The sequence below is a fragment of the Saccostrea cucullata genome, unplaced genomic scaffold, assembly GCF_032062105.1.
Source record: "Saccostrea cucullata isolate Sc308-1 unplaced genomic scaffold, CSIRO_AGI_Scuc_v1 ctg3063, whole genome shotgun sequence".
Lineage (NCBI taxonomy): Eukaryota > Metazoa > Mollusca > Bivalvia > Ostreida > Ostreidae > Saccostrea > Saccostrea cuccullata.
Window position 1 is genome coordinate 14,494 of NW_026933675.1, and position 13,048 is coordinate 27,541.

The window sequence follows — 13,048 nt, forward strand, 5'->3', positions numbered from 1 at the left end:
ACGCTATATTATCTGTATATTAAATGTACTTTAATTAAGGAATGAATTCAATAGCTACCCATTTTATATAAACTGGGTTGGGGCAGTTTACGCTTTATAAACCGCAAAACGGTTTATAACAAGAGGCCCATGGGCCACATCGCTCACCTGAGCACTGTTGCTAGAAAAAAGCAGAAATTGGTTTATTATTGAAAAATTTAAATCTAAAAGTAGTCAAATGACCAATCATGACTTTGCTATATTCTTGAGAAGATGATTTTTAAAGGATGTCCCTATATATCTCCATGTAAAACTTCGGTCGGCCTACCCACGGGGGTAATGATTTGAACAATTTGAATCTACATTATCTGAGGATGCTTCCATAGGGATATGATCAATTATTGCTTTCCTATTCTTAAGAAGAAGATTTTTAAAAAGTTTTCCAATATATACTGACACGCAAAAGAAACACAACATCCTACTTTAAAGGGAAATGATTACGTAAAGTAAAAAAAAAAATTGTATCTTAAAATTATGGATATCTTCACTTTGGTAAACACCGGTAATTTAACGATTGAATGATTTTCATACCATAACCGGAAGTCAAGTTTGAGTCTGCTTACCAAAAATCAAAAATTGCATGTTTAACAAAACATCTGGCAATGTTATGGAGTTTTAAGGGTTTTAACTGTTCATCATAAGTAATGCAGTAATATTTCAAAAAATTAACTCCCCTTTCGTTTCCCCTAACGATGCCAAGGCTTTTTGAAAATGGCTTACGTACGCATTTCTATTGCTCTAGCCGGAAAAATTTCAATGTAATGGTTATGGAGAGTTGCTGATGCAAAAATTTACAAAAATACGCCTCAAGAGGGTCTTACGTATCATGCTAATGAAGGACAGTCCTTGTACCGGACGTCCAGGAGTGGCTACACTGCTCTAAGTTAGAGAAAATTCGACCTTATCATCTGAAAAACGGGCATTTAAAAATGACAAAGAATAATTCCTTCGCACAGTTCTCGATATTGATAAACCTATTGTATCGTAGAAATTAACCTGCAATTGTTGTTTAGGGCAGTCTTGCACGTTTTACTTGAATGGCTGGGAGGGGGAGGGGGGGGGGTGTTAGAAAAGTCATGTGATACTTAGTAAAGTAAAAAGATAAACATTTGATATTTTTATCAAATCTCTGATGTTCTGAAAAGTGAGTTTAACCTTACTGTATTTATTTTTGAAAATCATAAGATAAAAAAATCAAACATTTGTAGATTACTGCTTGTTGCGTTTCTTTTGCGTGTCAGTATATTTCTATGTACAAATTTGGTCAGCCATTTTGGCCCAGCCCTACACCCAGGGGTCATGATTTGAACAAACTTGAATCTACACTACCTGATGATGCTTCCATATAATTATGATGAATTATAGCTTTGTCATTCTTGAGAACATTTTTAAAGAAGTTTCCTATATATTTCTATGTAAAATTTTGGTCCGCCATTTTGGCCCCGCCCTAACCCCAGGGGTCATGATAAGAACAAACTTGAATCTACACTACCTGAGGATATTTTCCCATAAGTTTCATCTTTCCTTGCACAGTTGTTCTCGAGAAGAAGATTTTTAAAACATGCCACCAAATTCTCATTAATTCCACATTATCTCCCCTTGAACAAGGGCATGGCTTTACATTTGAACAAACTTTGAATTCCCTTCACCCAAGGATGCTTTGTGGCAAGTTTTGTTGAAATTGGCTCAGTGGTTCTTGAGAAGAATTCGAAAATGTAAAAAGTTTACAGACATACGGACAGACAGACAGCTGGACAAACGGACAGACAGACAGACGGACACCGTACAAAATGTGATCAGAAAAGCTCACTAGAGCCTTCAGCTCAGCTGAGCTAAAAAAGCGTAAACTGTTCCAACCCTGTGTATACCGTATAAAATGGGTACATGTAGCTATTAAATTCATTGCTTATAACTTAATTTTCATTCATATGATGTAAGAAAAGAAAAATTGTTCTAACAAAACGACTTCAGTTTGTACAAAATTTGAATGTAACGTCAGGCGGATTGATACGTTTTTGATGCATGTGATTGTTACGTAGGCAACCCATTTTATACGATATAAAGTAATTTTTTATCCAATCAAATACACAGTTACAACCAGAATTAAATTATTCTCTCTTGAATTCATTCAAACTTTAATAATTGTTTTAAGACCTAATTTTCTGCAGTCACGTATTAAAAGTCGTTTTTGGACAAACATACTTGCATGGGAACTGGGACTATATTTTTTGGTGTCAGATTAGCAAAGCAGGTACCAAAATGGCTCTAACTGACAAATCAGCTGAATGAGAATTGCATTGTGGGCTAGTACGAAATTACAGAAATATTACACTTAAATATTACACTTGGAAAAAATCTAATGGGAATGAACGGGCATAAAAACCTTTTTTTTTAAAAACATATGCGTTACTGTAAGAGTATTTATACATTTTAATTCTATTATTTCCATGCTCACAATTACACACAATTCATTTGTTAAATAAACGTGACAACGTGCAGAGAGATTTTCCTTCGAATGGTTTTCCTTTTATAAATATGATTGTCAGGTGGATTCCCTGTCAAAAGCACGTCATTACGGGTATTGTTATGAAAATATAAATTCATTGTCCATTTTATTAATATGCAATTGAGATAGTGACCGTTTTCCTAACCATTAATGGGTTGGTGTTTTGGACATATCATAAACTTCATTTGACCATTAAACATAATTCATAGTAGACAACAAATTACAAATGCCTATGACATTTTTCAAAGATTTTAATCTTTATTTTATCTTTAAACAACAACAGTGTTTTTTGGCAGTCCCTTTATTAATATCGATCATATATTGAACTGAATCACGTGTTTGAAGTAAAATGTCAAGTAAAATGTCAAGATGTACTGGGCGTAAACATTGCTTATCATTCATTTTTTTTAATATCGTTCGTGGTGATATTCACTGTGCGAGTAAATAACAATGACCATATAAGGTAAACAAATGTTTGTCAGTGTCGAAGAGATTCTATTAGTATATTAACGATTTTGGAAATTTTTTTACACAAGTGTCAGTGGTGACCTCAAATTTTCAATGTAATTTATCTCAAAAGCAAGGAGTGCATTTGTAAAGTGCATTGTAACTGAACACTCCCATTTTTTTTTTTTATTTAAGATCATGAAAATCCTTCAGAAAGGTTCAGAAACAATTTTTTCATAGAACATGTTTTCAAAAGAAACAGACTATAGAAATTCTCTGTTTACTGTCCATTCTATTCATACAACCAGTTCAACCAAATAACCTCTGAATGGGTAAACCTAAACAACGTGTTTTGAATTAAAATCGCACTGAAATTAGTAGTAGCCATCTCGAGATTCCCAGCATTAAAATATAGTTGCTATATGTGTCAATGCATAGATAATATTTTTTTAAGAGTCAAAATCAGCAAGCGTCGAGCATTTAGTTTTAAAAAAGTGTGGATAGTAGCATAAAACATATTTGGATAAAACTGATAAAATCCACGGAATATTATTTTTGGCAATGTTGCTATGGAGGCCCGATGGCTTTCAGAGGGCGTGTTTTGTAACTGATCATAACATTTGAATTTATATTTACAAAAAATATATAGAGAGCAAAACGTAATGGGGTAAGTTTCCTCGCAAGAATAAAACTGATTAAGGAACAATGCTTCAAAGAATCTTCTCTCAAAACATTTGACTGATCCAGTTTACATTATATGAAGAAAAGAAAAATATTCCAATTGAAAAAAGCAAATATCTACGGGATTTTTTCTCTTAGAAGAGTGTCAATGATACAGTAAATATAATATTCAAAGCACGAACAAACATTTTAACTTAAAAATTCGAAGGCGAAAGTGCAAAGGTGCGAGAGTAAAAACACAAAGTAAACATGTACTAGTTTACCCCCCCTTCACTTCGTCCCTTTGCACTTTTGCCCACGCACTTTCTCGCTTTGCCATCACATCTTCGCACTCTCGCTTTTGCAACTTCGTACTCTTGCATTTTCGCCCTTAAGGCGAGAGTGCAAAAGTGCGAGTGGCCCCATCTGAACACAATAGTTTTCCATATTGAAATTCGGTTTTTATTGACACATAATCCAAAAATTAAGGAACCTTTTGATCTCTATTTTTTTAGTAACCGGAAATTATTACAAACCATTATATTACGAGAATTTCGTTTCGTAACTTTATTCAAATCTTTCCCAAACATGTCTGTAAAGTCTAGCATGTATAGATAGATTTAGGGAGACACGCCCGGGATAAAGGATATATCTTTTATTTTGAAACGATTAATAAGCTGAACTGAAAACAATTTATCATGAAATATATTTCTCAAAGCATAATTGATAAAGGTTCTCTTTTCATTTCCTTTAATGACTTCATGCTAGTGACACGCTGCCATATAAAATCATTCACTGCTGAAAATGAAAAGTTTGATATTTTTTGCATGTATGAAAAACTTATCTCCAGCGACAAATTTGTAAAGAAAACATTGGATAAACATTAACAAATAACAGGAAAAGTGATACAATGTATGTTGTACCATAGTTAGGTGCGAATTCTTTGTTAAAAGTGTGGGTTTTCTGTACATAACCCACACTTTTCTATAATTCCGCCCATCGAGTTGGGACAAAAGAACTATATATAAAACGATCACGGTTTTTAAATGAAACAGTAATACGGGCTTGTTATACCAAATTTAGGAGAGTAAAAAGTAGTAAAACATTTCAATTGTATACAACATTTTGTAATTAATAACAATTAAAAACGGACATTAATATTTTAACTTTAGTTAAAAGTGAAGAAAATAAAATTCAGAAATCGCTTGAATCTTTAAAAACATTTTTTGAATAGTGTAATGACCAGGGTGACGTTAGCTTAATAGAATAGATTCCAATATATCGTTCTTTTGATAACCAACAAAGGAAACACGGTACATACTTGGCGTAAAAACAAGTGTACACTACTGTACTTAAATGCCCTTTTCGATTGCGGATCTAGCCGATCAAAGATTTAATTTTCATTAAATTGAAATATACATATACTCCAAACAAACATTTCAATCAATGTACCACTGTGCACGGCAAAGTTTGTATCAGGTCTACAAAAATTTAAGTTAAACCAAGTTCATAATAAATCTAACTTATATATATATATATATATATATATATATATATATATATATATATATATATATATATATATATATATATATATACCTATATATATATATCTCTCACTGCTCAATGACCCTGAGTGCCGAGTATTGGGCAAAATTTTTGCAAAATTTGAAAAGTATTGTATACAAATCACTTACCCTATATTCGATGGACGTGGTCAGAAGGACATGAAGGAGCATAAAATCATATAAAATCCAAATGCATCTTTGAAACCAAACACTTAATGTTTCAATCAAGCGAGCCAGTCCGACCGATTCCTAAGCTGACTTACGTATGAATGATTTTTGAAAATTATGGTACAAGTCATTTACCCCATATCACACTGTTGATTATGTGTAGATACCCGATGGGCGTGGTCATAATGACAACTCGGGAGCTATGCTCCTTCGTGTCATTATGACCACGCCCATCGGGTATCTACACATAACCAACAGTGTGATATGGGGTAACTACTACTTATTCTTTTTATTTGTACTTTGGAGGGTTTAGAAATACACTCTATAAGTGGTAATCAAACTTAAAACCCATAACTTTCTTCAGATTTTCAAAAAAATATATCAGACTGTATTGAACTTTTTTCTAATTTTCACAACTTCAATGAATTGAAATAACCAAATCTTCAAATGAAAACAAACATTTTTTTTTAAATTCTAAAGCTCTCTAGATACGAACCTGTTAAGGGAGGGTTTCACATTTTTTTTCTTGCAATTGTTTGAATATGTGCATATTGGCAAAGGAAAAAAGCTTAATTTAAAGTAATCAACATCATAAAATCAGACCGAAGCTTTAAAACAATCCAGATACGTGAATTATACGACAATGCAAAAAAAAAAAATCTGCATGCTATGCAAGAAGGCATGAAAACAATATGACGCACTCCATGACATTTTAGGTCAGGTATGCAAGGAATTGATGTCATGTACTATTATGGCGTCATGCTAGAATGTTCAGAGAAGTAATACAGTTTGAACTGTTGATATTTTTCTCCGACAACCTCATTCTAGCCGCGTAGCGTAGAATGAGCTGCAATTTGATGGTAAAGACTTATTTAAAGTATAAAGAACTATATGCGGTATATTGCATATATTTGCCCCCACAAAAGTCAAATTTTGAAAACTTCCTGAAATGTGCTGTATTCAATAAATTTTATGAGAAATATAAATTAACAGAAAATATTATAGTTTCAAAACAGTGTATTCACAAATTTTGTTTTTATGACGTCACAAACTAGTCCGATTTTATATCCTTTTTTCAGAGAGAGGACAAAATGGACAAAATTTCAACAATTTTAGCTTTAAAATTCATAGAGCGCAAGTTTGTTCAGGAACAATATTGACATATTTCATTGTAATTATCATTCGAATTCTACACATAACATGTATATCAAAATATTGATCCTGAACACACATGTGCTCAGTGACTTTTACTCAAAAAATCGACGAAATATGTACATTTTTCTGTAAAATTAATAAAAAACTGAAATTTACGTCATGTTTGTGACGTCAATATATACATATGACGTCATTACTTATGAAAATATTCAGTGCTTTGAAGTCAGCATTTACTCCCCTGTTTAAGAAATTAATTAAATATATCTCCATCAAAGTTTGATTTGGGGGGCAAATATTGGTTATTACCGAATAAAGTTCTTTAATCAAGTACATGGTGGTTTCAGACCACAAGAATGTTTGATATATTATGTATCAATTACGCCATATATTATGTAATCACGATTTACATATTAATCATATTCATAATTCGCATCATTCTGTTTGTGAATTTTGATACAGATAATAAGTCGTTTATTAATAATTTTATAGATTTCATGATCAATTATCACATAATTAATTACAAATATTTTCTATAATTAAAGTCACATTTGTGGCAAAGTGCAGCATACTTAAATGTCTTGAATCTTTATGAGAATGGAGAGTGAAGGCGGTTTCTTCAAATTTTGCGATATTACAATAACTGTGAGTTGGGTTCTCGACAGTAAACGAAAATATTAATGAACGAAAAGTTTCACAAATTAGTTATCATGTCAAAATAAATATGCATTGGCAATTGTACATAAATGAATTTTAAGTTTTACTTAAAATATTCTATGTACATTGGAATGCTCTGCATGTAAGAGTTATCGCGCTTGCATTATCCTCGGAACGTTTTTGGCGTGTTCAAATTAGGAGAGGAAGATGCAAACGATTCTTGGAAATGGAAACATTTAGTAAACGCCCAATGAAAATCGTGCGCGGTTAAAATTTCTGGACCCGGTCGTCCAGATAGCGTCATTTTCCAGTTTCTTTTATTACACCGTGAAAAGTACATGTGTGTTGGATAGCTTCATATTATTTTAAGCCACCTCCACCCCATCAATTCAATACAACAAAACGTTATTGGTTGAAGTAAATGTTTTCTGAGGAACTCTGTAAATGATCATTCACAGCTTTGTAAATCAGTTTGTATTCCTCCTGCAAAAAACATAAAACACAATTTGAACATATGAGTAATTCAATATAATATTTTTCTTATGTATATCAATTTTGAGCAGATATGAATAATGTTTATATATTTTTTTATGATTGTTGTGTTCCAATCACCATGTAATAGCGTATATTAGCTTAAAAATATGCTTAAATTGGACAATTGTCTATTATCTTTTTTTACATTTCTTTCGTGTACAATTGAATCTGCAAATTGACATATAATCAATATTGAAAAATTATCAGGTTAAGGTAAAACAGTATACGCAGATAACATTCATGTCATCAGAAATATGGATAGGGTTTCTTACTATTTTGGTGCAAAGTTCTGGTCTTCTAATTAGAATTTGCCTCACAGCAGTGAAAATATCAGCACATTCATCTAAAGTAATTTGTTCCAAAACATTGTGTATTGCACAAAAGATCCCACATAAGGAAGCACCGTCTCTGTATCAAAAGTAAAAATCGAAAATAAAATATCTGTTTAAGAAGGCGATGAGCTAGTAAAATAGAAATCCCTATTTACATAACTAAGGGGTGAAGATAAAAATATGTTCTAGGTTTTTCTTAAAGCAGCTATCATATTTTTTTCATGCTTTTTTCATTTATTTCTTTTCTTAATTTGTAACTTTGTTTAATTAAATAATTGCTGCAGTATGGCACCCTGATTACATAAAATAAAAATCAAATATTTAAAATTTATTCATCATTTCATAGTGTATATGCAAATATTTAGTTTTAAGAAGAAAGAATTGGCAATTTTTTCTTCAGGAATGCTCCCATCAACTGAAAAATTTAGAGAGAGGGATTTTGTGACTAACAACTATCTCAATATTGAAACATTCACGATCACTATTCAGGTTCTAGATACTTGAAAAATTAAAATATATAGGAGAGTGCGAGCATTCTGATCACTATACTAAGCATGTCATTTGTAGCAATGATTACATGTGAAAACCAAAAGAAAATTGCACAGAAATGAAAAGAGCCAATTGCAATGCTCACTAGAAATACCCTCGCTCTGATGTGAATATAATTATTATTTTAACATACATAAGTCGGCTACGGGCAGAAGCATTGAAAAACAGAAAGTTGGATCAGCAAGGATCAGCATTGTGTAGTTGGTAAGAAAACTTTGACGAAAATTTGCTATGTGAGTGGTACAGACGGACGCACAAACAAACAAAAAGTTGACATTACATTTACCACTATTTGACATGCTCAAGCTGAAGAATATGCTTAAAAGTGCTAAAATTTGAACCATCTGCAAAAAAGTTGGTTTGGAAAATTGCAACTAAAATTTGTCATGTATGATATGGACAGACATTATGCATAACATCGGATTTAAAAAAAATATATTTGAATAATGTACTTAAATTTCAAACATCTGTTATGAGTAGTTGCTGAGAGAAAACCTTATTAAGGACGGGCACATTACAGACAGAGAGACAGACAGACGGGTAGACACACAAGGGTAAAACAGTATAGCCCTTCTAATTCTGAGCGGCGTAGATAAATACATTGTGACATGAATGTAAGCACCGATTCTTATTTAATAAAAGGATAAAGAATATAAGAATTTTCCTTTCTAATATTAATCATTTACCTGCTCATCACAACTATTGGATTTTCAGAATCGGTGTTAAGAGCTGCTGACACAAGATTCCGAAGTTGTGACGTGTCCAATAAATCTCCAGAAGATTTTATTCTATCCGTTGGTTCTACAATCCTAACAATGTGTGCCTCATCCTCTTTCTAAAGATTCAATGATAAAAAAATTATATCAATTATAAATACATGCATGTTTTTTTTATAAAAAAGAAAATGATGCAATTACTAGTCAAATGAGTAAATCTTGCTTGTCAAATTGCATCACAAAACCTTAAATAAAATTTTATACCTTGCAAGTTCATGCAAGAAATGAAATGCCAGAGATTATGAATTCCTTCCTTCATACTTAGAACAATTTACAAAGAACAAAGTTGAGCATTTATATGTTTGATCAATATAGACGACACCTGTGTTTATCAGAGAAAAAGTGCAATGTGTGTCTTGAATAACCCTGAAAACTAGATACGAGATATTTGAAAGTACACCTCCAATACATATATGCAACATTCAACAACTTTGTCAATCTAGGCAGCAATTATACAATTTGTATCCGGAATATAGCACATTCCACGGTGTAAGATAAATATCTTTATTTTAATTTGAAGAACACTTTTGCTTATAATAGACTAGTTTTGTCTTCAGAGGACCAATTGTAACACAAGACAACGTCACACGAGTGTCCTGTCATAAGACAACATATTGAATTGACATTCTGAACAGCTATATAAGTTGTATCTCTTAACTTTGCTACTTTTAGCGTTTAATTCACTGCTACAAGTAAGATATTACACAAATTACATGTAGTACCTAATCAACTCACTTTATCATGAACAATCTGAATGGTGCTGCTGGAGACATCTGTTTTAGAATGTGACTGAGAGTAAACCATAAACGGAGGAACAAATTTGGATGACGAAGTAGGCGGGAACCATTCCTTGGTCTTAAAATGTACACACATTATTATCAATATTATTATTGTTATAATTATTCTTATTATGATAATGATTTTTTTTGGATCAGTTGAAGGCTATTGAAAAGAAATATTTCACGATATCAAAATTTAAGAGAAAATTCTTCACTCCCTCCCCAAAAAAAAAATAAAAAAAAAAAAACAAAAACAAACAAAAAAACAAAGAAAAATTACAAATATACATGTGTATGTATAGATACTGAAGATAAGTATGGATTTTTTTTCCAATCATGTTGTATTGGTTGATACATACTGACTGAATTCCTGCCAATGGATCCATACAGATGACTGTGTCACATTCATGGTCATTCAACAGACGTAGAAAATCTACTGCGTCTTCTGTCGCAGGGTATGACGTTACTATAAATCCTGTCGGCTTGGTGAATGACTGAAAGATTTTTTTATTTCAATTTTCATATAATGAAAATGCAATTTAATGCAATAATCGTACAAAAGAATAAATTTTAATAGTTTTTTTTTTTCAGTACATGCCATTGAATATCCACCATACGTGCAATGACTCTCAAAAATCCTTAATACTGATTTTGTTCTCAGTATAAACTGTACGTACACGTAAAACGTTTCTTTATTAACCCGTCATTAAAGACACATTTCATTAAATACCTTGTGGCTAGTGTCTGAAGGTTGGTAGATTTAGATGACATATTTAATATATATATTACAAAATTCATCAACATTAGAAAATGTCACCCAAAGATTTGAAATATATCCTTTACATAAAAAATTATAATATGTGTCACAGAGAATCGATTATTGAAATAAAATTAACTTACAGGCACTGAGATTGCATTAATGTAACTTCCCCTCTTTGGGACGTAGGATGATAGGTGGACATTGTATTTATCAACTGATGGAATAAAAGAGAAACAGGTATGTGTAAAACATAAATGAAGTTAAAAAACCTTTTTCTTAGTTCACTTATATATTTAGCAAATAAATATCATTTTCTGGTCCCTTTGAATATTTTTTTTTAATTAATGGAATACCTTTCACGTTTCCCTTTTTTGTTATTGTTTATCTTTTTTGTTGTTGTTTTTGCATTTACTCTTAAATTTAAACTATTCGAATGAAGCTTAAGCTATGCATAAAAACTGAAATAAATACAATCCCAAAAATGTGCACAAAAAATTCATTGACTTCTTAAACAGAACCGTTAGAAATGAAACACTTACGAGGGAGAATCTCATCATCATTATTCTTATGGGCACTACTCTGCTTTGAAAACTTATAGTCTGCCTCAGTATAAACAGGGCTTATTTTATGCAGGAGCTACAAGAAAAAAGTAATACTTAAAAAGAAAATAATGATGCATAAATAAATATAGTTATTGTCTTGCAAAAGATTATTTTTAATATTGTAGTGTGTTTTTATGCAGTAACAGTTGCCAAACATTGTCAAATGGTTTAAAAAATGTTTTCGAGAGAAAAAAATGGGTTATTAAATTGAAACATATTAGTAAAAAAATAGAATTATATTTTTTTAAATAATTTAATCTTATTTATAGAATATTTTAATCATCTCAATTAAAATGTCTTAGATGTGATCATGACATTTAGCAAGACCCATTGGATCTTCCAGGGGTGGTGCAAGGTGCCTAGCATACCTTGTGTATTGATCAAATAAGGTATGAATTCTGTAACTCAATATCAAATATAGCAGTCAAACTACAATATGAGCATATTATATGTATCATCTACTCTAAATAACAACAATAAGAATGGCGTAAATACTTTCATAGGATTTTTTAATTTTCTGTAGCATAAGCATATATATTACAAGCCTGATTTTTATTATAATAAAAAATGGCTCTTTGTGTATGATTCGTTACCTGAAATTCCTTACGAAGAATGTCTTGATTCATAGGCGTGTCTTTCCCTGTGTTTTCTATTTTCTCCTTGATATTTTCTATGCTGTCTACCTTCATTGGTGCTTTGAAGTCTTCTTGTAAAGTCAGAAATATTGTGATGTACTGTTCCTGTAGCATAATTTAACGTAACCAAAATAAGAGTATCAACAGAAAAAACATAAAATGAGAGTATCAATAGAACTATATAAATATGTACACGTACAATCGAGCTGTAAACTTTGCACGAGTAAGCCTATGATCAACAAGTAGCTTTGTTCAATCAATTTTGTTCAATCAGTTTTTTTTTATTAATTAAAGTTACAATTTTTTTAAATATATTATTCATGCATGGTAAGACAAATAATGCAAAAATACAATGTAACACACAATTTTGATAACTTTCTCAGTTAAAAATGTGATGTAACAACAATGAGTACTAGAAAAGAGTGTATTCTGAAAGTTAGCTTAGATTAATCCTCCCTTCAGGGTTGATCAAAACATTTTGATATGTATAACTTACATAGGTCTGCACCATGGTCATTCTGTTTTCCCGCATTTTCCTGACACACTCAGCCACATTGACTTTTCCTGTTTTGGTTCCCATCTGGTGAAGTATGTCCAACGCTATATATGTTCCCGTTCTACCAACTCCCGCGCTATTAAAAATATATACATAACAGGTCGTTTTAATTTTAAACCACCCCAAAAAAATCTTTCTCGTCAGAATTTTTGATGGATAAAACTTAAACTGTTTTTAATAAAGGTCAGTTCTTAAACATCATGCTATTTCTAAATGCGTTTTGGGGAAAATGTGTGATATTTTGGATTCATTTTTCTTATGTGCAATGAAACACAATTTTGAAGAAAAAAATCAGCATTTCAAGATTATTTCCATAGAATGAATGACA

At 31.5% G+C, this 13,048-nt stretch overlaps 1 protein-coding gene across 5 annotated transcripts in view; it reads right to left on the reverse strand.

Annotated features, from left to right (window-relative positions):
* Positions 1-7,005: 7,005 nt before the first annotated feature.
* The window catches only part of LOC134238932 (receptor-type tyrosine-protein phosphatase T-like), a 32,781-nt gene continuing 26,738 nt past the window's right edge, over positions 7,006-13,048 (reverse strand). For all 5 annotated transcript variants that reach the window (XM_062721049.1, XM_062721048.1, XM_062721050.1 and 2 more), the window contains 9 exons: positions 12,661-12,796; positions 12,123-12,269; positions 11,467-11,563; positions 11,068-11,141; positions 10,527-10,661; positions 10,124-10,243; positions 9,299-9,447; positions 8,004-8,139; positions 7,006-7,680 (listed from right to left, as the gene is read on the reverse strand). In XM_062721049.1, the coding sequence (XP_062577033.1) occupies positions 7,603-7,680; positions 8,004-8,139; positions 9,299-9,447; positions 10,124-10,243; positions 10,527-10,661; positions 11,068-11,141; positions 11,467-11,563; positions 12,123-12,269; positions 12,661-12,796 (1,072 nt within the window). In that variant the 3' untranslated portion in view covers positions 7,006-7,602. The remainder of the gene's footprint in view (positions 7,681-8,003; positions 8,140-9,298; positions 9,448-10,123; positions 10,244-10,526; positions 10,662-11,067; positions 11,142-11,466; positions 11,564-12,122; positions 12,270-12,660; positions 12,797-13,048) is intronic.